At 48.3% G+C, this 27,810-nt stretch overlaps 1 protein-coding gene across 12 annotated transcripts; it reads right to left on the bottom strand.

Moving 5' to 3' along the window:
* Nucleotides 1–221: 221 nt before the first annotated feature.
* SDSL (serine dehydratase like) lies at nt 222–27,810 on the bottom strand. Of its 12 annotated transcripts, XM_077875747.1 has the most exons (11): nt 15,454–15,572; nt 14,181–14,238; nt 12,896–13,098; nt 11,437–11,512; nt 10,920–11,113; nt 10,642–10,681; nt 9,802–9,941; nt 7,691–7,779; nt 6,761–6,988; nt 1,658–1,782; nt 222–594 (listed from the first exon to the last, which is right to left on the bottom strand). In XM_077875747.1, the coding sequence occupies exons 3-11, from the start codon at nt 12,905–12,907 to the stop codon at nt 401–403; spliced, it is 1,098 nt and encodes a 365-aa protein (XP_077731873.1). In that variant the 5' UTR covers nt 12,908–13,098; nt 14,181–14,238; nt 15,454–15,572; the 3' UTR covers nt 222–400. The 12 variants fall into 12 exon arrangements, with proteins under 12 accessions (XP_077731873.1, XP_077731884.1, XP_077731872.1 ...); XM_077875758.1 differs by lacking the exons at nt 12,896–13,098; nt 14,181–14,238 and adding an exon at nt 15,663–15,850 and having other exon boundaries at nt 15,454–15,626; XM_077875746.1 differs by lacking the exon at nt 14,181–14,238 and having other exon boundaries at nt 15,454–15,599.

The following is a 27,810-nucleotide window of genomic DNA, read 5'->3' as shown; positions in this document are numbered from 1 at the left end:
CTGCACAGCGTGCCACCCTCTCCTCCCAAGTGGGTCCCCCAGGTGAGCAAAGCCCTGTCGGGGGTTCAGCATGACTGGACTCTTCCTAGAGACCCAAGTTTTGATTCCTCGGTTTTATAGCCGAGGCTATGTGATGCAGTCACTTCACAGCAGAGCCAGCCTCAAGGTTTCTGTGTGCCTTCCATGCGTTTGTAGACCCAGAAAGACTGGACCGGCTAGAGTTACAAATTCAACTCAGAGTGTTTATTGGCCAGGGCTGCAGGGGAGCCAAAGGGAGCATTTCAGGAGGGCTTCCTGCAGGAGGCAGCTGGCACAGGAGCACAGGGCAGCTTCCACTGCCATCCAGGAACACAGGCTGCCCTCACCAGCTACAGGGGTGTCCATCCCAAGCGAGGAAGCCTCAGCTCTGACTCAGCTGGGCCTTCAGAGCCTGTAACCCTCCGCTATTGATGCTATTGCCTCCACACACAATGACCACAACCGAGGCCAGCGGGGAGTGCAAGCGGCCCTCAGCCTGGAGCCTCTCCAGGAGGCCTGAGTAGATGACAGCCAAAGCTGCCCCGCAGGCAGGCTCCACCAGTATGCGCTCGTCATCTGCCCGGATTAGGGGAATGGGGTGGATGAGAAGAGAGAAAGGGAGAAAGAACCAGTTAGTGCTCCATAGGCTCTGGGCATCGAAAATCCATGAAGCCAGCCAGCCAGTCGGCCAGCCAGCTCATAATCCATCATTCGTCTGACCCTCTCTCCATCCATCAATCTGACCATCCATCCCTCCATCCATTCACCTTTCATCTATCCATCCATCCATTCCTCTATCCATCATTTCACTGTCTGTCTGTCCATCCATCAGTGTATCCATCAATCAACGTATCCATCTATATATCCATCCACTCATCCATCAGCCCCTATCCATCATTTGACTGTCTGTCTGTCCATCCATCAGTGTATCCATCAATCACTGTATCCATCCATCCATCCATCCATCCGTCCATCCATCCATCCATGCATTTACCCACCTATCCCCTATCCATCATTTGAGTGTCTGTCTGTCCATCCATCAACATGTCCATTAATCAATGTGTCCGTCCATCCATCCATCCATCCATCCATCCACCCATCCATTACCTACCTTTCTATTCACTCATACATTCATTTATTCATTCAACAAATATTTATCGAGCACCCACTCCCTGCCAGGCCCTATGCTAGGAAGGCCCTGGGATCACAACAGTAGATAGGACACCCTGGGCCCTACCCTCACAGGGTTTACATCTAATGCTACAGGTGAATAAGAACCAGGCAGTTATGAACAGAAGGCCTGGTGCATGGGAAGTCTCCAACCCAGGGAAGGAGGAGGGTGAAAGATGAGAGGAGGTGCCATGATGGCTGAGTAGCCCTGAATCACATGCAATCGACAGGGAGCAGGGTCCAGGATGGGTGGCTAACAGGAAGAGGAACAGATGCCAAAGTCTGGAGGCTAGCAACAGCACAGCACACTCTGCCTCCGCCCTGCCATCCACTCAATGTATGCTTGTTGCATGATTGCTGCACGCCCAGCCCTGTAGAAGGTTCTGAGGATACAGACTAGAGAGAACACCCAGAGACCCAGGGTCTTTGTAGGTCCCCAAGCCTAGGGACGGAGGGCAAGCTCACTCACCCAGGAACCGCTGCACAGCGCTCACAGCCTGGACATCCTCCACCACCTCAGAGATGATCTCCAGCTCCTGCGTGCACTCCAGGGCCCTTGCTGCCACAGTCTTGGCACCCAAGCTCTTGGCCACACTGCAGGGGAGGGCAGGCAGGGCAGGGAGTACAGGGGTGTGGGGCAGAGCTGGTGAATCACTGGGCCTCCAAATTCAGCCTCCAAACCCCAGGGCCCCCTCCCATCCTGCAATGGGCCAGGGCTCAACACGGCAAGAGCTAGTACTGGGCTGGCACAGAGGAGGTGCTCCAAAATTGGATGTCCCACCAATGATGGACACATGAGCCCCACTTCCTCCAACTCCGTAACCATGATTGTGCCCTTCCTTGTACAGGCCCCAGAAAGCCAAGTGTGGAAATGGATTTTTTGGACACCTGGGTGGCCCAGTGTTTGAGCATCTGCCTCTGGCTCAGGGCATGATCCCGGGGTCCTGGGATCGAGTCCCACATTGGGACTTGATGGAACCTGCTTCTCCCTCTGCCTGTGTCTCTGCCTCTCTCTCTGTGTCTCGTGAATAAATAAATAAAATCTTAAAAAAAGGAAATGGCTTTGTTTTGTATCTTATTCATTAATAAGAATTTATCATGTCTGATAACTAATATTTATTGAGCATCTACCAGGTGATAGATGCGCATATTTTCTGTTTTAATCCTCATAATCCCCCTTTGAGTTAGAAATTTATGGGCTCCGTTTTACAAGTGGGAAAACTGAGAAGCTCAGGGAGGTTAAGAAACTGGCTCAGACACACAGTTAGTCAGTAACAGAAGATGGATTCAAATCCAGGCAGTCTGGCTCCATGGTCCATGCTGTGTATCTCTGTGCTTGGGATTGCCCACCTGTTGGTACTTCCTGAGCTGGGCAGTATTTCAGGCTCAGGAGAGCTTCTGGTGAGCTCCAAGGGGCCCAGAGCACAGACTCAGGAGCCAGGCTGTCTGGTCTCAAACCTGCCCCCCCAGCAGTGGGACCGTGGGAAGGTCACTGCACCTCCCCTGAGCCTCAGCTTCCTCAGTCTGAAAATCGGAGGTAACAGCAGTCTCTGGCTCATGGGAGTGTCCTGGGGGTTGAGTTAAACATTGTAAATGCTTAGAAGAGAGCCTGACACTTAGTAAGCTCTACAGAAGGGTCAGTGGTGGCTACTATCATGGCTGTAAGTACAAAGCCAACCATGTACTAAGAACAAAGCCAACAACAACAGCAAGAGAAGAACAGACTCAAAACTAGAGAGAAGAAGAAGAAGAAGAAGAAGAAGAAGAAGAAGAAGAAGAAGGAGAAGGAGAAGGAGAAGGAGAAGGAGAAGGAGAAGGAGAAGGAGAAGGAGAAGGAGAAGGAGAAGGAGAAGAAGAAGAAGAAGAAGAAGAAGAAGAAGAAGAAGAAGAAGAAGAAGGAGGAGGAGGAGGAGGAGGAGGAGGAGGAGGAGGAGGAGGAGGAAGAAGAGGAGGAGGAGGAGGAGGAGGAAAGAAAAGAAAGAAAAGAAAGAGAGAAAGAGAAAGAAAGAAAGAAAGAAAGAAAGAAAGAAAGAAAGAAAGAAAGAAAGAAAGAAAGAAAAAGAAAGAAGAAAAAAAACCTCTACAGAGAAACCACTAGTGGTTGCCAAAGGGAAGGGAGCCGGGAGGCTGGGCAAAACAGGTGAACAGGTTGAAGAGGAAACAAACTTCCAGTTATAATAAGCCATGGGGATGAAAAGCACAGCTCAGGGAATAGTCAATGGTATGATCACAGCTTTGTGTGGTGACAGGCAGTGACTCCACTTATGTGGTGAGCACAGCAGAAAGTATAAGATTCCCAGATCCCTATATGGTACGTCTGAAATGAATATAATATTATAGGTTGACTATAGACTTCAACTGTAAATAAATAAATAAGAACAAAGGCTGGGAGGGGAAACATAGAATTAAGTAGGTAAGTAGAAGGAGACCACTGGGTAACGTTGTGGGGACAATCTCTGGAGTGAGAAATCCCAATCGAGAGGACAGAAGGGAAGGGGAAAGAACGTTCCAGGCAGAGGAAACAGCCTGCACAGAAAGCTTGCCTTTCCTGGTGGTAGGAAAGGTTGTGACTCATCCAAGGGGCTGGAAGACAGGCCAGTGGCTGGAGTGGGGTTAAGAGGAGTCTGGATTTGGGCCCAAGAGTCTGGGAAGGGCATTGGCGGGCATAAGCGGGAGAAGGGATGAAGAGTCCAACGGGTCAGCAGCGAAGGAAGGACACATTGCTGCTGGCAGTAAACAAAGGACTCAAAACAACAAAGACACTCAGCAATACCACTGCTAGGGTCACACCCCAGAGACACGGACACATTCGTTCACATGCAAATGCCGTGCTAGTGTTTGTAGCAGCTCTACTCATCATAGCCCCAAAAAGAAATAGCCCCAACACCCTGCACCCAAGGGATGGATAAACAAGATGCAGTCCAGCCCCATAATGGAGTAGTATTTGGCCATAAAAAGGAATGAAGTACTGATCAGAACATGGGGGAGGCCTAAAGACAGAGGTCTGCATGAAAGAAGCCAGACACAAAAGGCCAACATGTCACATGACCTCACCCAAGTGAAATGTCCCAAACAGGCAAATCTGTAGAGATAGAAAGTAGATCAGTATTTGCCAGGGGCTGGAGGGAGGAGGGACTCTGCGAGGGGTGATGAAAATGTTCTAAAAGTGATTTTGGTGATGGAGGCACAACTCTGAATATACTTAAAATCACTGAACTATACACTTGAAGTGGATGAATTGCGTGATACATGGAGTATATCTCAATAAAGCTATTATCAAAAAGAAGAGCATCAAGCATAGCCAGGGGATGGAGGAGGGCTATGACAGCCATCCAGGGGAGAGCTGATACACTGGGGTGGGCACAAGGGCTGGACAGGAGCTGGAGTCCAGAGGGAGAGTGGATAGAACTCAGCAAGGTGACTGTAAGATGTGTCAGGTCAGAGCAGCAGGATGGACGGTGGTGTCATTTACAAAAGTGGCAAGTCCATGAACTTCACTTAGTGCTCCACTGTGCCAGGCTCTGAGAGAGGTGCTAGGGACTCAGAGCTGAAAAGTCAGTCCCCATCCTCAAGCCCCTCCTTCACAAACCAGCCCATCCACAAGCTCTTTCACAGCCAAAGAGTGACACAGAGTATCTTTGGGGTCTTTACCATGGGAGTCAACTGCCCAGCTGAGCCTTGGGGAATTTCATCAATGTGAGAGGGGCTGGTATTTCAGATGGAAGGGACAGGAAAGGCTCAACAGTTAGGGGCACAAATAATCTTCAGGAAAGGTCATCACAGAGACATTGGAGGATGGGCGGCACCAGAAAGGAGTGAAGATAATACCAGAAAGACATTAAGGGATTCATATATCCAGATAGAATTCTCCTGAAGAAAGGACTGTTTCTCTAATTGGCCAGCCAGAACCCTGTACACAGTAGGTGCTTAATAAAGATGACTTAATAGGCTGTCTTTTTCAGCCACCTTGTTGTCACACACTATTATATCCTAAGGTCCAGCACCTAATAAGTGTTTAATAAAATATGGGCAGTGCTGATATCTATAGAGGGTTGAATATTGTCTCCCCTAAAATTCACATCCATATAGAACCTCAGAATGTGACCTAATTTGGAAATAGGATCTTTGCAGATGTAATTAGTCAAGATAAGGTCATACTGGATTAAGGTGGACCCTAAATTCAATGACTGGTGCCCTTACAAGAAGAGGACAGACCACAGAGAGGTCATTGAAGACAGAGGCAGAAGGAGGTGGCTACAAGCCAAGGAACACCAAGGATTGCCAATAGCCACCAGAAGCTGAAAGAGGCAAGGAAGCATGCTCCTCCCCTAGGGCCTTCAGAGAAAGTGTCACCCTACTAGCACTTTGATTTCACACTTTTGGCTTCCAGGGTTATGACAGAATGCATTTCTGATCTTTTAAGCCACATAGTTTGTGGTCATTTATATGGCAGACCTAGGTAATTAACACAGCATCTGTGAGGATGATACTGGTGATGGTGATGAAGGATGTAAGATGGGACGCCTGGGTGGCTCAGCAGTTGAGCATCTGCCTTTGGCACAGGATGTGATTGCAGAGTCCTGGGATCGAGTCCCACATCAGGCTTCTTGCAGAGAGCCTGCTTCTCCATCTGCCTATGTCTCTGCCTCTCTGTGTATGTGTCTTTCATGAATAAACAAATAAAATCTTAAAAACAGGAAAAGAAGGATATAAGATGAGGCAGGGTCTGGAGGCTGGACCACTCTCCGTTAACTAGTTAGTTGGTTCATAAGAACTTTTCCTCATTTGATTTAAAATCTGTTACATAAAGCAACAAGGAAAAAGTTCTCTAACGATATTGTAGAAAAAATGAAACTGTTCATGACATATAATATGAACTAGAAAAATAGAGTTTAGGAAGGATGCGATCCTAACTTTAAAAATACATGATCAATTCATTCATTCATTTCACAAATATTTGTAGAGCACCTACTGTGTGCCAGGCACATTTCACTTGTATGTAACTATGTGTACACGGAGGAAAAACAAAAACTTGGAATATGTAACCTAGTGTTCATTGTTGGATGGTGGAATTGAAGGTGCCATTTTGTTTTCTGTTGTTTATTGCTTGCCTACATTTTCTAACTTACTGCAACACATTTAAACTGCTTTTGTAATGATATAGAGCAATGAAATGTTTTATTAATTTTTTAAAAGATTTTATTTATTTATTCATGAAAGACATAGAGAGAGAGGCAGAGACATAGGCAGAGGGAGAAGCAGGATCCCCTCAGGGAGCCTGATGCAGGACTTGATCTGGGGATCATGCCCTAGGCTGAAGGAAGTTGCTCAACCACTGAGCCACCCAGGCGTCCCATGAGTTTTATTAATTAATGAAACTTAAATGAATCATATCCTCTATCTACTTTTTTGGCATCGCCTTCTAACTGAAATCCACATTAGGGTGGAACTCAGGGTGAAGTTGAACCTCTTGGGTACCCCCAAACTCCTCCACTGGTTGGGACTGAGAGCTTCTAGGATAGCTACACCCCCACCTTCCAGCCTCCCACAGATGGCCCCAGCCCATGCCTACCTGGTGATTTCTGGCAGCGTGACTAGCCTGCCCGCCTTGATGGCTGCATTGAAACAGTGTGCCCCTCGGGTCTCCACAGCAATGATGGGCACATGCTGCCAGCCCACCTCTGCCAGGCCAGCTGACACCCCAGCCAGGAGCCCTCCACCCCCTACTGCCAGCACCAGGGCCCCTGGTGGAGTCCCCAGTGCTGCCTTCAGCTCTCGCACCAGGCTGGCATGGCCTTCCCTGGGGGAAGGAGGAAGCAGGGTAAGAAAGGGCCCTATTCCCAAAGGCTGACATATACACAAACTTTCCTTGTTGTCACCCCAATCCCTATCCATAGCAGGGGAGAGCAGAAACCCTGCAACACTTAGCTCACTCAGCTTTCATCCATTCAATTTACTCATTCACTCATTCTTTCCCAGCCATCGACCTCAAAGCCATGTTCTCAGACATTATCCAATTTAATCCCCTCCACAACCTTGTAAAGAGGCAGCATTTGTGTATGTGCTTAAGAGGGGACCAGCATATCACTTGGTGCCAGTCTAGTTCTGGGCCTGGGACCCAATGTCTTGGCCACTTACTAGCTATGCAATGTCAGGCAAGTTCCTTGGCCCCTCTGTGCCTATGAAATGGACATAAAACACCCACCTCTAGAGCTCTGAAGAGGATCAAATGTATTAAATGTATCCCCAAGTACACTCAATAAACAGGATTGATTATTACCATTTCCATTCTATACATGTGGAAACTGAGGCATGGGGAGGAGAGAGGCTTTGCAATCACAGAACTCACAAATAATAGAAGTAGGGTCTGAACCTCAGCATGCCTGGCTTCCAAGCCTCTTCTCCTCTCTAGGCCTCAGCATCCCTTTCTGTCCAATGGAAGGATCCCAACTCAATGAGGGTTTGGGCTCTGAGCTCCATGGGGGCGGAGCAATAACCTTACCAGATCAGACGGTGGTCAAATGGATGGACATTCACCCAACCATCCCTCTTGGCCAACTCTTGTGCCTTCAGACTGGCCTCGTCCCAAACCTAAAGAGAAACAGAGGGTCTCAGGAGCCTCAGGAATTGGACTGCTCTGGAGCCTGGAGCAGAGCCTGAAGTCTCCTGGATAGCCCCAGGGTCTGGCCAGCTGAGGAGAACTCCAAGGGTGAGATCAGAGCTGGGGTGGGCCTCACAGCCTCCTGAGACAAAAGTGGAGGCTTCTGGGTGGATAAACTGATGATATGTGCTTTCCATAATCCCAATGGGCCAGTCTGCGGGGGAGGGTGAGCTCCAAGGCCAGTTAAGTGGTTTCCACTTCTAGTCAGCCAGTAAGGCAGAAGGCCCCTTAAATCAGAGCCCCAAATAGCAACCTGGCCACTATAGATGGTGTCCATGAAAACCAGCAATCATCCTACTGATGATTGAACTCAACTGCCGGTTGAGTTCAAGCAGCCAGAGAGGCCCGGGTCTGAGGCACTACCTGGGGGTGGTTAGGGCCACTGCCCAGTTCCCTACCCCCTTCCTCCATTAGAATCACACATCCGTGGCTTTTGTCATGTTACTGCTGTTCTTCCCACTAGAAAGGGCAGAGTACATTTCCCCACCCCCATTGATGTAGGTCCAGCTGTGGGACTTGCTTTGGTCAAGAGGCACTTTCCTCTCACTCCTCCTGCCATTCACCTTGAGCAGAACATGTCCCAGGTGGCCACCAGTCCAGAACGATGAGGGGGACACATATGCAGATCTTAATCCTGCCTGTAGCCTGACACAGAACCACCCTAGCCCACTCACAAGCCCAGAAGCAAGAGAGATCGTGTTTCTCATGAGCCACCGAGAGGTGAGGGCTGTGTGTTATGTAGCATTATCTAGCAGCAAGAGCTGATTAAAACAATATGCCTTCTCTGTTCTTCCTCAGGGCCCTGTGCTTCCCCATCACAATACTTACAACTTTCTCTTATCACCATGTGGTTATCTGTGTGTCTCCCCAACAACACCTGAGCTTTGTGAGAGTAGAGACCATGTCTTACTACCTCTATATCCCTTGCTTTAACATAGTCCAGACACATAGTATGAATTCAAAGAATATCTGTTGGAAGGAAGGAAAGGAAGAAAGAAGGAAGTGGAGGAGGGAAAAAGGTGATGGGGGGATGGATGGATGGATGGATGGATGGATGGATGGATGGGGAGAAAGGCAGGGAGAGAGAGTGCTGGATAGGAGGATGGTTGAATGGACGAATAAAGAGAAGAAAAAAGGGGCACCTGGGTTGCTCAGTGGTTGAGTGTCTGCCTTCGGCTCAGGTCATGATCCTGGGGTCCTGGGATTGAGTCCTGCATTGGGCTCCCCACATGGAGCCTGCTTCTCCCTCTATCTATGTCTCTGCCTTTCTCTGTGAGTCTCATGAATAAATAAATAATTTTTCTTTAAAAAAAAAGAGAGAAAAAGAAGGGAGAAAGCAAGGAAAGAAACTAGACACTAAGTATTTGGTGACCAACTTTTTAGGTACCATGGTATGGCTTTTAGTTTTAATTTTGATGGTTTAAAAAAAAAATCTCTTTTCTAGGGATGCTTTTTCCCCTTCTTTCCAGGAAGGTAGGAGGATTACATGTTTGTATCTCTGTTTCTTCAGTAACAGGGTGAATCAGTGATATCCTTGTCGGTGGGCCCCTTATTAGGGTGGTCTCAGAACAAGAAATAATGCCACCATCCTCTTTCCTTATACTTTTTTGTCTTATCAAATGGCAAAAATGTTTAAATGAATATTACCAAATGTTAGTGAGGATATGAGGAGACAGACATACTCCTGGTCTATCAGCTTCCTGCTTCTCCTGGGTTCACACGGGGGAAGTCTTCTCAGGGTTGGTAGAGGCAGGAGGTCCCAGCCCTCAATATACATCATGCCTCACTCCTACCCCTCAGCTCAGCCATCCTAAGAGAAGACTGGGCTCCAGTCATAGTACATCAAAAACAAAAGAAAGAAAAAAAAGCAGAGAGATACCATCTCCTAGGGGTAAATGGGATTCAAGGGGAACAGCCCACTCCAGCTGGCTTCTCCTTCCTGGGGTCCTTACCTTTCCAGTCAGCTGAACCTCTGCCCCCTCCCCCTGCAGCCTCTTCACCACCTGCGGGGAGGTGCCCTCAGGGAGCACAATGGTGGCAGGGATGCCCAGCTTCCGAGCAGCATAAGCAGCTGCAATGCCTGCGTTGCCCCCTGTGGAAGCAATAGAAGGGAGTGCAGTGGGCAGTGTTGTTTTAGCCCGTTAACACAATTTCCTCCCTCCCCTTCCATTTCCCTTTGTGGGCCATTCCTTCCCCACACTCATATGCCCCACCTTTGAGTCCTCTTTCTGATCCCAGAGGTAGATACATGACCTAGATTAACTCAATCTGAGACCTCAATCCCCTAACCCATGATTGGTTCAGGGATGAGTACATGATCCAAGCTAGGTAAAGAAGACCGAGTCATGGATTGAGGAGAACCATCAAGAAGGGGTAGTTCCTTTTCACCAGGGCTGATAGGATGATAGGAGGCAAGCCTAGAACACCTGTTGGCCATCTTGCTGCTATGAAGGTGAAAATGAAGCTTATACAGAAAAAAGACAAGTTGAGAGAAGGAGAGATACAAAGGAGAGCTCCTGGTTCCAGCTGTACCTGAAAGCCACTTATCCCAAGAATTTTTCAGTTCTTGGGGCCTGTAGCCTAAACCTATATTAATTGGATTATTGTCACTTCTACCATGAGTCCTGAATGATGGGAAGAGGGCTGGGAGGGGATATATGAAATGGCCATCTAATCATGACCTTGATGGAACTGGGCCTTTAACAGGAGGCTGATCCCTGGACATCTACTGCTGCTCCAGCCATCTCTTCCTCCCCTACATTCAGCCCTGAGGACCCAGCCCCAAGGCTCACCTGAGGAACACACCAGGTGTCTGCATCCCTTCTTGGCCACCTGGGGAAAGAAGGAATGAGGTTGGGGGCTGACCCAGGCAGATGTCATAGAGCCGGTGTGGGATGGAGTTAGTCCCTCCCCAGCCCACTCCAACACTCCTTGCCCCTCATCCTGCTCCTCCCATCTGTATGAGTCCACTTCTCCCCTCCTGCCCTCACCCCCATCCAGCCGGCAACCATCCCCATCCCTCTCCTCCCCCAAGAACTGGCTCACTTCTCCCCTCCTGCTGACACCTCACCTCCTGGCAGAAATGCCCAATGCCCCGGATCTTGAAGGAGCCGGCCGGCTGCACATTCTCGCACTTGAGGAAGACAGTCACACCTGCCACCTGGGAAAGTGCCCAGCTCTCCAGCAGAGGCGTGACCACGTGGAAGTGCTCAGCCTTAGCACAGCCTGTTCGAGAGTGATCCATCCCAGCAACCCCCAGGGGGCCTGCAGGAGAACACCAATGCCATAGCCCAGGCAGCTCCAGCCAAAGTCCCCTTAACCAGGAGGAGGGGAACGTGGAGAAGAGCCTCCATTAGGCTCCTTAGCCCTATCCAGCTGCCACGGCCTGTTTCCCCACCTGGACAAAAAGGTTTGGACCAGGGACCCTTTCATTCTGTAACTGTGCCAGCCCACAGTGCTGGGGGTGTAGAAGGTGGCCAATACATGGTGATGAATGAATGATGGTGGGAGAATTCATTCATTCATTCATTCTTCATTCATTCAGGTATGCATGCAAAAAAAAAAAAACACCTCTTTTCATTGAGCACCTACTATGTGCCAGGTGGTTCCAGATTTTGGAGCGCACATGTCAGAGGCAGCCCCTGCTTTGCCAGAGCTCACATTCTAGTAGGGGAGACAGAAGCACAAAATTTCAAACGGGCAATGGGGGTGGGAGGCAGTATTTCAGCAAGCATGGTCAGAAACAGTCTCTCAAGAGAGAAAAACTTTTTTAAAACTTGTATTATGGAGAATTTAAACATAGCAAAATGTCGAGAACTGTATAATGAACCCCTGGTGTAGCCCATCTCTCAGCTTGAGCGAGCACTCGTGGCCTGTCTTGTTTCAACCACACCTGCACACACACACCCCCACCCTGTTCTATGGGGTTTTTCCTCCTTTATTTTTTTTAAGATTTTTTTTAAAAGATTTTATTTATTTATTCATGAGAGACACACACACAGAGAGAGAGAGAGAGAGAGAGGCAGAGACACAGGCAGAGGGAGAAGCAGGCTCCATGCAGGGAGCCCGACTTCGGACTTGAACCCAGGACTCCAGGATCGGGCCCTGGGCTGAAGGCGGCGCTAAACCCAAGCCACCCGGGCTACCCAAGATTTTTTATTTATTTGGGAGAGCAAGGGAGAAAGAGAGGGAGCAAGAGAGAAAAAATGAGTAGGGGAAGGAGCAGAGGGAAAGGGAGAAGCAGATTGCCCACTGAGCAAGGAGCTTGATGTGGCAGGGCTAGATATGGGAACGCAGGGATCTTGGCCTGAGCTAAAAAGGCAGACACTTAACAAACTGAGCCACTCAGGTGCCCCTTGTCCTTTATTCTTATTATATATTTTTTCCTATACTACTTCCTTTGTAAATACTTCAGCACAGATCTCTAAAAGCAAAGAACTCTTTTTGTAAAACTAGGTTTATTTCTTTATTTTAAGGATTTTATTTATTTATTCATGGGAGACACAGAGAGAGAGAAGCAGAGTCACAGGCAGAGGGAGAAGCAGGCTCCATGCAGGGAGCCGGATGTGAGACTCGATCCCGGATCCCGGGATCACACCCTGAGCCAAAGGCAGACATTCAACTGCTGAACCACCCAGGCGTCCCTTAAGAACTTTTTTTAAACAGTAGCCATATGGATTCATAACTGTATACATTTGTGCAAACTCACAGAATTCTTACTCAAAGTGGACTTATTTTTTTTTGAGAGGGAGCAAGTGGAGGAGAAGCTGAGGCAGAGGGAGGGAGAGAGAGAATCTTAAGCAGACTCCATGTCCAGCATGGAGCCCAATGGGGGCCTCCATCTCACAACCCTGAGATCATGACCTGAGCCGAAACCAAGAGTTAGATACTTAACTGACTTAGTCACTCAGGCATCCCTGGCTAATTTTATTTTATAGAAACCATATCTCAATGACGCTAATTAAAAAAAACCACATCATCACAATACCATTATCACATCTAAAAACATTAATAATCATCTCTCAATATCGTCACATAATTGCTCACCTTTCCAATCATCTCATTAAATGGGATAAACAGTTGGTTTTGCTGTCTGTGATTTGGGGTTTCTAACAGTTTGAATCAGGATGCAAATCAGATCTGTGAGTATTGGGTTGGCAGAGAGGGCTTTGAATTCTCTTTCCATCTGCAAGTTCTCCAAGAGAGATGTTCGAGATGAGTGACAGCAGGGAGCCCAGGGGAACGCATTCCTGCAGAAGGAACAGCAGGTGGAAACACCTAGAGAGAGAAATGACCCTGGGGCGTTGCTGGTGTGGGGAGAAGGGATCTGGTGTAGGAGCTGAGCAAGGAGAGGTGGGCAGGGACTTGGGGAAGGACGTGCCACGCTGAGGAGCTGGGATGTTATTCTAATTCTACTTGTCCTGGGAAGCCATCGGGAGGTTTTAAGCAAAGGCACAGTTAGTGAACGAATCGGTGGTAAAAGGTGAGAAACAGAAGAGGAAGAAATGAGAAGAGTGGAGAAATAGAGGGCTGTTTGTCTTTTTTTCTTTTTTTTTAAGGAGCAAATGCAACCCCTTTTTTTTCCTTTGGGTCAGAAAAGCATTGGGCCAAGCCCTGCAGTTTCACTGATGGCCAGTAGGAGGCGTGCTGCAGCCTCCCCATCCTCCACGGGCCCAAGCTTCCTGCTCACCCTTACCTACTCCCAGCTGCCCACCCCACCAGAGGGTTCTAGGTCTCCTGCCCCTAGATTTGACCCCAGGCCCTTGTTGGGATGGCCCTGGGATCCCCCAGGCAGGGCAGAGTCTGAGCCAGAGTCTCCACCCGGTTCCATCAGGGCACTTCTCAAACTGAACATGGCATCGGAGAGGGAACCTGTGGGTCACCCAAACTCAGCAGACCTCAGCCTGGGCCTCACCTTGGCTCCGGGCGTAGGGGTCAATCAGTGACCAAAGTTAGAAACCAGCTCTGTATTCCTCGCTGTGTGACCCCAACTAGCATCTCGATTTCTCTGTGTCATGTTCCCTCCTGCCCTACTCTACGTCAGCCATCAGCTGAGCGCTCTAGAGGCATCATCTCTCTGGGGCCATCTAACTATGCGGGCGTGCTTATCCCTTCTCTCGCATGTCTACAGGGCACCTGCGAGGCGCAGGCCCTGACCTGGGAACTGGGGTTACCCTGTTGAGGAAGACAGACATCCCCTCATGGAGCTGATGTGGAGATCAGTGTTTGATAAATAACCATATAGACAAACAAAATAATCAAAAATGGTGAAAACTACCAAGAGGAACGCACACATACAGGGAGTCTTAAAGAGAAGAACAAGGACACCTACTGTGGATAGAGAGGTCACGAAAGGCCTATTTGCAGGAAGTGACCATTAACACCGAGACCTGAAAAATAAGAATGAACTAACCACGCGGCAAACTAGGAGAAGAGCTTCTACATCACGGAATCACTGTGTGGACGCAGTGAGGCCATATTGTGAAGCCTTCAGCTCCATGCCTGACATATAATATTAGCTAACAGTGTGTGGGACCTCCTGCCAGCCAGGCTCTATGACGAGATCATTGGCACATATACCATCTCATAAGATCATCGTAACGGTCCTGAGACAGGTTCACTTACTAGCTCCATTTTATAGATAATGAAACTGAGGCCCAGAGAGGTTAAGTAACCTGTCCGAGGTGACACAGCTGGGAATGGCACGGCCAGGATTCGAATTCAGGCAGTGGACTTTGGCATCTGTGCCCGTAGCACCGTGCCATACTTTCTCTACTAGGTGATGATAATGACGGTGGTGGTGGTAGTGGTGAAAGGCGTGAGCATTTCATACTTAACTGCCAGGTGTCCTTAGGAGCCAAATGCTCCCGGCTCAGTCCCAAGGCTCCCCAGGCCTCCTGCTTATCCTAACAGCCCACAGGAGGACAGCAGGCCTGTCAAATGAACAGGCCCCGAACTTCCAATAGCCCTTATCAAGCCCAGATGCCCATAAGGGCACAGGCCTCCCAGACTAAGGTCTAGAGTCAAGGTGAGACCTTGGCCTAGGGACACACAGCTCTTGCAGCATGTGGCCACCACGGGTGCTGAGGTGGGAGCCCTGGGCCCTCTCTGCTGTGGAGCAATGCCGTGAAAAGCCTGAGGCCTGGGTTCAGGTCCCAGCAGGCACAACCTTGGCCATGCCACCTTTCCTCACTGGGCTTCACCTAATGCATCTGTGAATTGGGGTAAGGACCATTTCCTGTTTCTGCCTCCTTTGTCCCTCAGGCTTTTCCAGAGGCCACCTGGGTAACCCTTACAGCCAAATCCCTGATGCCAAGGCCAGGAAACTCGCGCTGGCAGAGTGCCCAGTCCTGCCCCTCTGGCAAGCAGGACCTGCTCCCCAGCCATCAGAGTCTGTGGCACCCCCAGCCTTCTTCTCCAAGGCAGGCTAGAGTGAAACCCTGAGTGAAATCAGTGTTCTTAGGGGGGCTTTGCACCCATACCTCCTCACTTTCTGTCCACTCATTCTGGACCTTGCCCCAGAACCTTCCAGACTACCCTGTGTTCACATTCCACAAACGCACACAGAGCCCCAGCGGTACCATTTGGGTGTCAGGCCCTCTTACCTGCCTGCTGAACAGTGCCCAGACCCAGCCCGGCTCCAGCCTGCTGCCCACCAGCCTGCAGCCTGCGAGGGCACCAGCTCTTCCCAGCTTCTGGCAACTTCCCGCAGCCTTGGCCCCTCCTCCCACGTTAAAGGGACAGCGCCCCGCTGGAGGAAGAAAGGAACAAGACCAAGGTCCAAAAAAAAAAAAAAAAAAAAAAAAAGACCAAGGTCCACTGCCTCCCCCTGCACTGTCCTTGGTCTCATTGATGATACAGGCTCCAGCAGGGAGACTCACTGGGCCGAGGTCACCCAGCCAGCGAGAGACACCCTGGACCACCTCTTCTGTGACACAGACACATCCAGATTTTACTCTGAGTCCAGTGTTTGCGCTGAGTGCCAGGCCACCACCCCCACTGCTGTCAGGGTCAGCTTAGGTCAAAAGACAAAGAAACAATTGTTATCTGCCACATGAAAAGGCCTAATTTTTCTGAAGCACCTCCTCACCCCTGATATTTTACATCCAACAAAGGAACCCAAACAATGATTTATCGTTCAAATGAAGGGCTCTGATTATTCATTCATTCAACAAATATTTATTGAACACCTACTATGTGTTGAGCCCTGGGACTTTAGCCTCAAACAATATAGCATGTCCCCTGCTCTCATGAAGTCCCAAGGGGCCACCAAAGAGCAGTTGCAATCGGTGCTCTCAGATATTGTCAGGCAGAGGTGGGACAGGGCTGTGGACACTCAGAGCAGGTAACTTACACTTACCTGACGCCAGGACGCTGGGAAAGCAGGTTTGGGGCTGGGAATATGGGCCAGAACCAGACTCTGCAGGGACGCCTGTGCCATTCCTGGACCTTACCCAGGAATACTAAGGAACCATAGAAGGCTGTAGGCAGAGGAATAACATGATCAGATTTATACTGTCACCATCTCACTGGGTGAAACTGAGCTTGTCACATCCATCTCTGAGCCTCACGTTTCCTCTCTACAAAATGGGAGGTGAGTTCCAGGAAAGACCTGGCAGCTGAGATGTTCTTTGCCCTTCTAGGACTGTGTGTGACCTTCCCAGGCTTGATGATTAACTCCTGGATGCTTGAGGTCAAGTCGAGTTGCTTGGCCATGATCCTCGATGAGGACTCTGGAAGCTTCATCACCATCCTCCCATTAAACATGTACCCATCCTTGTCAAGCGTCCTGTCCTGGACTGGGCCCTGGGGACAAAGGTGGCAAAACCGAGTTTGTGTCCTGGGGTGGCCCCTGGATTAGGGGGAAAGGAAACCATCCAATGCAGTGACAATTTTACCACCCCCAGGAAGACAGAGAGCAGAAGATCGTCATAGGGCACCTGGGTTGGGGTGGAATCAGGGGGATTCCTGGAGGAGTGGGGCCTTAGCACACAGCTTAGACTTGGACAAGAAACATGACAGCCCTTGAACAACACGGATTTGAATGGCGCAATTCCATTTATATGTGGATTTTTTACAACACAGGACTGTAAATGTATTTTTACTGTAAATGTATTTTTAAATATATTTTCCTTATGATTTTCTTAATATTTCCTCTATCTTACTTGATTATAAGAATTCAGTATAAAATGCATAGAGCCCACAAAATGCACGTTAATCAACTTCCTGTTATTGGTAAACTTTCTGGTCAACAATAGGCTTTTAGTAGTTAAGTTTTGAAGGAGTCAGAAGTTATCCACAGATTTTTGACTTCATGAGGTGGGACAGCACCCTTAACTTCCATATGGTTCAAGGGTCACCTGTACACAATACCAAATCCATGATTTCACAGATATTCTTGTTTTGGAAGAAGCCAAGGCAGGAATCGATGCTTAAGATGCAATCCATTGTTTTTGTTTTTAATATTCAGTAGTAGCCATAGCAGTGGCACTAGTTTCTGGATGAAGGAGCAGGGTGCCTCACAGAGCACAGACAATGGAGCCGGGGTCTGGCACAAAACACAGCTCTGCCACTTACCCGCTGGGTAAACTTGGGTAAATCCCTTAACCTCTCTGTGCCTTGTTTCCTCAACTGTAAGATGTGGATAGACTACAACTTCTCTAGTGGGCAACTCATTTGTGAGGATCAAATGAGTTAATATATATAAAATATTTAGAACAGTGGAAAGTGCTCTGTGTTCGATGCTATTGTTGGTATTAGTGTATTTATAAGAGGTGACACCACAATATGGTAGAAATTGCAAAGGTGGCAATGAATGTTCGAAGTTTGGGAACATGACATCATCATATCACAGAATGCTTGCAACACCTTGGAGAGATGTATGTTGTAACAAACCCTCTTTTGGGGAATCAGACTTAGCTCAGAAAGGCCAAGTCACTTTCCCAAGGTCCCATCGCAGTGGCGGAGCCAGAGCTCAGAAGTGGAGGGGCCAAGCTCCAGAGCACCTGACTTGGAAGAGCCTAAGGTGGGGATGCCAGGATGTCTCCATCAGAGAGCAGATAAGACTGGAGAGGTGGCCCAGGTCACTGACGCATCCCGTCCCAGATCCCAGAGCTATGTTCGTCAGCCAGCCCCTGTCCCTGACGCTTATGGTGGCCAAACACTCACCCTGGCCAGTCTCATAGGTTACTCATTAAGCTTCATTTCACCATCCTCACCCCCAGCTGTCCCCAGGGCGAGGGAAGAGCGTGGGGAGGAAGGATGGAGCCTCAGACACAGGAGAGGAATCCTCCCAAATTGCATTTGGACTCCATGTCATACACTTTCCAGGCCGCCGAGGCCCAATTGTACCAAATGGGTAAAAGAAGCTGGCCTGGCAAAAAAAAAAAAAAAGGGCAGCCTGGGTGGCTCAGTGGTTTAGCGCCGCCTTCAGCCCAGGGCATGATCCTGGAGACCCGGGATCGAGTCCCACGTCGGGCTCCCTGCATGGAGCCTGCTTCTCCCTCTGCCTGCCTCTCTCTCTCTCTCTCTCTCTCTCTCTGTATCTCATGAATAAATAAATAAAATCTTAAAAAAAAAAAAAAGAAAAGAAAAGAAGCGGGCCTGGGGCAGCAAAGCAAGCAGTCTCACTGGGGAGTAAGCCAGCTGGGATGTGGACTCGAGTCTTCTGACATCCAACACAACATGGCATCTTAGCTGAGGTCTCACAATTCTTGAGTCTTGCCAAGATGACGTCATTTGAGCCCACAGAGGGTCTCAAAGTAGGGGCTACGTTTCTGCTACCCGGAGTTGACTCACCATGTCCTCTACAGAGGATATGTGTTTCTTTTTTTTTTTTTAAGACTTTATTTATTCATGAGAGACACACAGACAGAGAGAGAGAGAGAGAGAGAGAGAGGCAGAGACACAGGCAGAGGGAGAAGCAGGCTCCATGCAGGGAGCCTGACGGGGGACTCGATCCAGGGTCTCCAGGATCACGCCCTGGGCTGCAGGTGGCGCTAAACCTCTGAGCCACCCGGGCTGCCCAGGATATGTGTTTCTCCATTTGCTACTGTCCTCACCCCTCCCTATCACATCCCCAGCACCGGACAGGCCCCTGCCTGGGGTTGGAGATTTCTGAGTTGAAGACCCTTGTACAGAGGAACTCTCCCTCTCTCTCTCTCTCTCTCACCCCTGAACAGGAAAGGAGGCATTTATCAAGCGAGAAACTGAGGCACACAGGTTAAGTGACTTGCCCCAAGTCGCCCAGCAAATAAGCCACAGGACTAATCTTCAAGGGGGCCCATGTCCAACCTGGATGCTCTTGTCATAAGAGACTTATGAATCCATAGCCATCATGTCTGAGTTGGAAGAAGCTACGAGGGCTATCTAATCTATCCTTTTTTGTGGATGGAGAAGCAGAAGCCAGGACAGGGTGGGGAGAGAAGGGAACAGCTTAACATCTGCCCTCCAGACCAAAGAAAATTCTGGTCCACATGAACCAGACTTTCAGAATTAAGCCATTCATTTCTGCATTTAGCAAACATTACTCCAAACAACCAAAATCTAGACTCCTAGGACAAAAGAGACGGCCCTCCTGGCTTATAGTCAGTAAACAGATACAACAAAGTGTTACAGACACAGCAACAGGAAAATGCAAATTAGAGCAACAATAAAATGTTCTTAAAAAGAAAAAAAAATATTGGGTTGGCAAAAAAACTTTAAAAGACATAAAAACAATAACAACCAAGGCTGGTAAGTATGAGGGAAAATAGGCACCCTCACACATTGCTGGTGTGATCAGAAATTGCTTCAGCTTTTTGGAAAAAAGATCTGTCAATATTGATTACAAGTGGATAAAATACCCATTCCTTCAAGAAATCTTAATTTAGGAGATTTATTCTCTGAAATAAGAAGTGCCGGGGGTAGGGCTATGAGGATGAGAATGTTTATTAGAATCCTGTTTAGAATAACAAACAAACAGAAGACTGCAAACCTGGATGCCCTTGAATCGGGAAATGGTTGAATAAGTCATAATACACCCTCAGCATGCAATTTTATGCTGCCATCAAAAAGAATAAATTAGATCTAAATCTATTGACCCAAAGAGATGTTCTTGATGCATTGCGAGTGAGTAAAGGAAAAAATACATATGAACAGTGGGTAAGGATTTTTTTTTTTTAAAGAAGGACAGTGACCAAAAGTTTGTAAAATACTAGTCTATGGTTGTGTAAATACCTGTAGGCTCCGGGAGGACCATGCTGATCACATCGGTTGTCGCAGGCTGACCGGGGAGGTGGGGATGGGAGCGGGGGTAAGGAGACAGGGGCCATAAGGAAATTGTGGATGGAAATATCCCATCATCTATCTGCGTGTCCAGGATGCTAGGCACTCATCCCCTGTGGCGAGTGACTACACTTGAAATGTGTTTTGGGGGCCGCCTGGGGGCGCTCCGTCGGTAAAGCGTCTGCCTTCCGCTCAGGTCATGATCCCGGGGTCCTGGGATCGAGCCCCACATTGGGCAACTTGCTCAACGGGGAGTCTGCTTCTCCCTCTCCCTCTGCTCCCTGTTCATATTCTATCTCAAATAAATAAATACAGCCTTTTTTTTTTTTTTTTAGATTTTATTTATTTATTCATGAGAGAGACCGAGGGAGAAGCAGGCTCCATGCAGGGAGCCCGATGTGGGGCTCCATCCCAGGTCTCCAGGATCATGCCCTGGGCCAAAGGCAGCGCTAAACCACTGAACCACTCGGGCTGCCCAAATAAATACAATCTTAAAAAAAAAAAAAAAAAGTGTGCATTTGAAGAACAGAATTGTAAATTTTGCTTAATTTTTATTGAATGTAAATACCGCAAGTAGCCAGCGGCGATCATATATAGGACAGCACAGGTCTGAAGAATCTGTCTAGGAGACAGTGTGGACCCAATGTGAGACACGTCATTGTCACCAAGGAAGCGGGGAGCGCTAGTAAATCCCTCGGCTTTGTGTCACGATGCCCCCACCCCAAGACAGACAGATCTGAGTGACCTGCAGGCAGAAAGATAATCTCCAAACAGGGAGAATAAGTACCCAAAATAAACAGTGGGTCCGTGTGGCATACAGATGGATGCAACTTTTAAAAATCCCACACTTGGAAATAAAAGAAGGAACTTAACACTGAAGACAGCTGACGAACACTACTTCCACCAGGCGGTGAAGGTCAACACCAACAGTAAGTCATGTGGGTAGTGGATACACCCTTGGTGTGATGTGCTGGGAACAGCACTTCACCTCCATGCTCTTCCTCCCCAGATCCCATACCCCGGCTACGCAGGAAGGAAACAAAACAAAACAAGATCCACAACCAGTACCATTCGAAACTGTCAAGGTCATGGAAGACAGGGCAAGTATGGGGACCGGTCACCGCCAAGAGGCGCCTAAGGACACATAGGGACGAAACACAGTGCCATCCAGAATGAGACTCTGGAGCAGAGAAAGGATCCTAGGGAAAAAACAAGGAAGTCTGGATAAAGTATAGGCTTCAGTGAATAACAATGTATCCATACTTGATCGATATTTGTAACAAACGTACCATATTAATCCAAGTTGTTAATAACAGGGGACATAGGGAGTGGGGTATAACAGGAAGTCCCTGTGCTGTCTACCCAGTTTCAGATTTCCTTTTCTATGAATCTAAAACTATTCTGGGATCCCTGGGTGGCGCAGTGGTTTAGCCCCTGCCTTTGGCCCAGGGCACGATCCTGGAGACCCGGGATCAAATCCCACATCAGGCTCCCGGTGCATGGAGCCTGCCTATGCACCCTCCCTCTGCCTATGTCTCTGCCTCTCTCTCTCTCTCTCTCTCTGTGTGACTATCATAAATAAATAAATAAATAAATAAATAAATAAATAAATAAATAAAATAAAACTATTCTAAAATAAAAATAGGGTATTTTTTTTAAGTCCCTACACCCAAGCCTGCAAAAGTAGTGAGACATAACAATACCCCTTACAAGCAGATTCTTTGCAGAAAGCTTCTCCTCAGAGAGGACTCAAATAATGAGGCTGTTTTTCTCATTAAAATAGAGCATCATTGACAAAAATCCTGTGTTTTACCACGGAGAGAGAAACAAGCCCAACCCTTGGATAAAGATGTCGAGAAGCTAGTGGATGACAGAGAAAAAGCTGGAAAAGAAATCGGTTGCAACCATTAGATGAAGAAGGGGTGGTGAACAAGAGCCATCCCAGGATCATCAACCTAATTTTTCCCCTTTTGCCAGTTATTTGTCTGCATGATTGGGAAAATGCACGCAATGAGGCATGTGTGAGGGAGGAATAATCTTTTGAGAATACTAACATATCAGTCCCTCCTCCTTAAACCCTCCCCCACCCTCCCACCCCCGGGGGAGGAGAGAGAGATAGAGAGACAAAGAGACAGAGAAAAAAGCAAGCAAGGGAGAAAAAAAAAAAGAGTCCTGTTTTGTAGCATTTGCTGATTTTCATGCTGTCAATACTCCCACTGTGGACAGTTTCAAGCAACCAAAGCTTTAACCACTGGCTCAGAAATGTCTTGCAAAGTTGGACACCTGTGTGGCTCAGTGGTTGAGCATCTGCCTTCGGCTCAGAGCGTGATCCTGGGGTCCTGGGATCGAGTCCCACATCGGGCTGCCTGCATTGAGCCTGCCTCTCTCTCTGTTTCTCTCATGAACAAATAAATAAAATCTTTAAAAAAAAAAAATGTCCTGAGAAGTTCACCACAAAGTTGGTAGGAGTCTAGTCTGAAGTCCACTGCTGGGGGATGGGGAAGGGAAGCATCCTACGAGGAGGGAGTGCTTTTTTGCCTCTGGGAATGAAAGTAACAGCAAAATAAGAGAAAGAGTTTATGGCAGTGGCCACAACTCAGGGGGAAGCCACCTTGAGTTTCCAACCATTCTCTGGAATAGTTGCCACAGACCCCAGACTATAGGACAAGGACCCACGTGGCTGGGAATGCAGAAGGGCTTCCAGGCAAGCTGCGGTGGGGGGCAGACAGTGGAACCATACAGCACCCACCCTCTACTGACTCAGCCCCTGGATGTCTGGTGAGAAAGGTAAACCCCTCATTGCCTCCAATTCATTATCTGCTTGAAACAAAAATTAAGCCAAGTTAAGGAAAAATAAAGAATTCTCCATTTGTTGCACATGGCATTTGTGGTCTGAAATTTAATCCTGCTGCAAATATCTTGATTTTTCTATGACCTTTGGACAAAATCCCTCATAGGCCATCTGGACCCAGCCAACTCCACTCATCACATGTTGATTGATGGATGATGATAAGCCCAAGGGGGAAGCCCAATGTGGCATGGAATTCTGACCTTGGTCTTGGCCAGTTTTAGCAATAAGGGCCCACCAAGAGACTGCCACATTTTCGGATGATGCAACGCGGGGAGGCATCACTATAGACGGCGCTGTCGAATGACCCAAGATGTGGTCACAGAGTCTCAATCTAATTAAACGATGGATTGAAACCAGGTGAACGAACATGAGGAGGGCTGGATGCCAAGTCCTACGTTGGAAGCCACAGAGGCTAAGTCCATCACGTCCAAAACAAGATAGGCCTGATCTGATTGGGTTAATTTCACTGAGAAAAAAAAAATATTTTAACTTCTCTGGAAGCCAATTGAGTTGGATATAGAACATCAGCTTATTAAAATAAAGCACATTTTACTCACATGGGATTAATTACTTTCTCCTGGCCATATTAATAGAAGTAGAGAAGACAGAATGAGGAAGGTATTAGTCTCAATCTGTATTACTCTTAAGCAGAGTTTCTCAACCTTGGCACTACTGACATTTGGGGCCAGATAATCCTTTGTTGTGTGGGGCTGTCCTGTGCCTGATAGGATGTTGAGTGGATAGAGGCAAGAATGGGGAATCCAGCAAGGAAGGGGTCAGTACAGACCTGTCCTATGGCTGTTCACGAGCCCCTAGGAAGAGACCCCAGGGACAGCCAGGCTGCAGAATCCCAAAGAGATACCAACCCAGACTTGATGGAGAGGGAACATGAATAAGGAGAGAAGACTCAGGGAGACCAAAGATAATCATAATGGCAACTACCATTCTTTGAGCCCTTACTGACTGGCACGGCGCTGATTCATCCCCATTTCTGGAGGCAAGAAACCGACGTGAAGGGAAGTTAAGGGACTTCGCTGAGGTCACACCTGGGTGTCCGTTTCAACCCAAGTGTGATGGACGCAGGAGCCAGAGACCTTAACCAATCAGCAAACTCCGAGGCCACAGTGGGCAAACAGAGATGAGAGCTGCCCGTTCCTCTCGGAGCTGTGAAAACAATCAGAATCCCCACCTCCTGCAGCCAAGGACACGCCGATCTGGCCATCCTCGGGGACACTTCTGGGGAGGGTGTGATGTAAGAGAGCCAGCAGGCAGAGGTGAGGGAGGCAACTTGCCCAAGGTCCCCCAGCCAGACTCCTGCCCCTCCTCTTGGGCCTGTGGGCTCTGATGAAGTTTTGGAATACAGGTGAGGTTTGGTGGGGTGGGGTCCGGAGCTGATGATCAAGAAAGAATTCTTGAGACGTCTTTCGTGCAAAATGGTGGTTTTATTAAAGCCTGGGGACAGGACCCGTGGGCAGGAAGAGCTGCTGCCCCTGGCCTGTGAGGAGTGGCTGATTATAAACCTGGGAGTTGGGAGGGGTTTGGGGATAGCGCACTCTCTAAGGAATTTTGGAAGCAAGGTTTCCAGGACCTTGAGGGGCCTGGCTATTGTTGGGAAAAGGTCATTTATTACCGTCTAATAAAACTGAGTCATGAGACCCTGAAGATGTATATCGGTGGACCATGTGCTTGGGGGATGATCACCAACGTGTATCTTGGGGGGTTTATTTTTTTTAAGATTTTATTTATTTATTCATAAGAGAGAGAGAGAGAGAGAGAGAGAGAGGCAGAGACACAGGCAGAGGGAGAAGCAGGTTCCATGCAGGGAACCCGACATGGGACTCGATCCCGGGTCTCCAGGATCACGCCCTGGGCTGAAGGCAGGTGCTAAACCACTGAGCCACTCAGGGATCCCCTTGGGGGGTTTAGAGATAAAGGAAATTTCTAAAGGAATTTTTACATGTTACAGTAGGGCTTACAGGATCCTGTGGGTCGGTCTAAGATTGCCTTTTGCCCTTAGCAAAGTATTAACATAGAGGCAGTTGAGTTGGTACAGGAATGTCCCTCTGCCTGTTTCAAGGACTTGTCAATGTGCTTTGTCCTCAGCTAGTCCTCTGTTCCCCATTAGGCTCTGCCCTCACCTTCCAGCATTGGATAGGTCCAGGCTTCAGTTTACCCATCCGCTAAATGGGAGGAGGTGACTTTCACTTTTCTCACCTACTTCTGAAGATCTTTCAAAGGAGGGTTAGATGGAATAGAAAAGCCCTTGTGCCCCATCACCCAGAACTAGAGACTCAAATGTCCTCTTGAATACCAGAAAATAAAAATGACCATCACCTATCAAGTGCCCACAAGTCACTGGACACTATCCATATAACTTTATATCAATTAGGTTTAAATCCTCGTAACAAATCTAAGAGGTGGACACTACTACTAGTTAAAGAAACTAAGGCACAGAGAGGTCAAGTAACTCATCCAAGGTCACACAGCAAGTTGGTGACAAAAGTTGGATTAGAAGGTGGGCCTGTCAGAAAAGTGGTTCACTTGCACTATGAAAACTGGCACACCTTGGGATGCTGGAGTCCCACCCCCAAACTGATCCCCCTGATGTGTGCACAGTGACAGCTGCAGCTTTCCCTCAAGACCCTCCCCCAGCTTCCTGGTCAGAACATCCCCATCACATGGCCGTTCTTCCGGGTTCTGCTCCATTTGATACGGGAGAGCTTGGTTCTTGTCTCACCGAGTCAAAGAATGAATCTCACGGACAAAGGAGAGTAAGTAAAGCAATAGAGGTTTATTAAGCAAAGATATAGAGAAAGCTCTCAGAAGTGAGAGGGGTCCTGACAGGGTTGCCACTGAGGGCTTGTAGGTTTGGTCTTTTATCAAAAGCCAACCGGGGAACCTAAATCCTTTTAACATATCTGTTGTTATGACATTGAGTGAGGACTAGTGATAATATCTTTAGCAGCTTACTTCTATGCGGGCTGGTTATTCTTGGTTGGTCATAGATGACTATCATTAAAGAAGACATGCTCCGGCCCACACCTAGGGCAGGGCGGTCTGGCTTGTTCCTTTATCTCTGGTTTCCTTACACCTCAGCATTTTTGGGATTGTGAGCCTGATTCCGTGGCTCCCTACCTAGCCCTGCACAGCCACATTTGTCTGTAACTCACATTCACTCCCCAGGGTGATCTTGGGTGAGCCCTCTGCCCTCAGAGGGCCTTGGGTTCCCATCCACATGATGGGATACAGAACCACACATGCACCTGCACATATTTCTTACATATTTAAAAATGAAGACACGCCCAGACAGCAAATGTCTATTCACTGCTGGCTGACTGCATAATAAAAATGTGGCACATCTAAAAAAACAAAAAACAAAAAACAAAAAAATGTGGCACATCTACACAGCGGAATATTACTTGGCCATAAAAAGGAGCAAAGCACTGACACACACTACAATACAGATGTATCTTGAAAACATGGTACTGAGTGAAAGAAGCCAGACACAAAAGGCCACATGCCACATGATTCCATTGATATGAAACGTCCAGAATGGGAGGATCCACTATGACTGCGGGGGGCTGCAGGGAGGGGGACAGGGGAGTTGCTAGTAATAAGTATGGAGTTTCTTTGGGGTGATGAAATGTTCTAAAACTGATACTCCAGGGGCACCTGGGTGGGTCAGTGGTTGAGTGTCTGCCTTTGGCTCAGGTCATGGTCCCAGGGTCCTGGGATCGAGTCCCACGTTGGGCTCCCTGCAGGGAGCCTGCTTCTTCCTCTGCCTGTGTCTCTGCCTCTCTGTGTGTCTCTCATGATTAAATAAAATCTTTTTGAAAAAATAAAATTAAATAAAACTGATACCCCACACATGGGTGAAGTATCTGGTATGTGAATTATAGCTCAACAGAGTTATTATTTTTAAAAAGGACACACTCAGGATGTCAACAACAGGGATGTATATTTTGCCTTCCCTCTTTCTGGTCTTTAAGTGATTGATTTTCTTAATGTGGCAGTTTTCAAATCACGAAGGTGATGCATTCTTGTTGAAACAAATGGAACAATATGGAGAGGTCTTAGGAAGGACAGAATCGTCCTCTTCCACCCTTGCCACTCCCTGCCCTCCCACCCCAGAGTCACTCCCAGCTGCTACTCGGAAGAGGAGATGAATCCAACATTATGAGAGAGCCGTCGTCCCCCTGGCTGCGTGGATAACCGCACGTGGACATAGCACCCAAACCCTACATCTGGGTCTTCTGAATGTGACCAAGCTGGGCCAGATGACCTGGCCCCCCAGCCTCCACCTCCACCCTCTCCTCAGCCCTGTGTCGGCAAAGGACTCAGAATTCCTGAGCCTGTCCCCTGTGCACATGGCATTCAAGATGCCCACTCGGGGATCCCTGGGTGGTGCAGCGGTTTGGCGCCTGCCTTTGGCCCAGGGCGCGATCCTGGAGACCCGGGATCGAATCCCACGTCGGGCTCCGGTGCATGGAGCCTGCTTCTCCCTCTGCCTGTGTCTCTGCCTCTCTCTCTCTCTCCCTCCCTCTCTGTCGATCATGAATAAATAAATAAAAATATTAAAAAAAAAAAAAAAACAAGATGCCCACTCACCTGGTGGTTCGAGAGTTCAGTGAGACCCCATACAGCAACCCTTGGCAGGGGATCGGGCACAAACAGACGCTCAGGCAACGTGAGTGCCGACTGTATACACTCAGATGCACACAGGGAAGCTGTGTCTACGTGGAAACTGCTCGATGCCCACACGGCTTCAGTTCTATCACCCTGTTTCTCCAGCACATGCCCGTAGACATCCCACTGGGGAGGGGGCTTGGAAGTGCCTGCGGAAGCT

The sequence above is a fragment of the Canis aureus genome, chromosome 27 (genome assembly GCF_053574225.1).
Source record: "Canis aureus isolate CA01 chromosome 27, VMU_Caureus_v.1.0, whole genome shotgun sequence".
Classification (NCBI taxonomy): domain Eukaryota; kingdom Metazoa; phylum Chordata; class Mammalia; order Carnivora; family Canidae; genus Canis; species Canis aureus.
Note: the sequence above shows the minus strand (reverse complement) of the source record. Positions and strands in the feature narration are given on the sequence as shown.

Coding starts and splice junctions, on each gene's coding strand:
- SDSL (XM_077875746.1), bottom strand. Junction 6,989..7,690: donor TTTGACCACCGTCTGATCTG/GTAAGGTTATTG, acceptor TCCTTCCCCCAG/GGAAGGCCATGCCAGCCTGG. Junction 1,783..6,760: donor ACGCTGCCAGAAATCACCAG/GTAGGCATGGGC, acceptor CCTCCCCTGCAG/TGTGGCCAAGAGCTTGGGTG.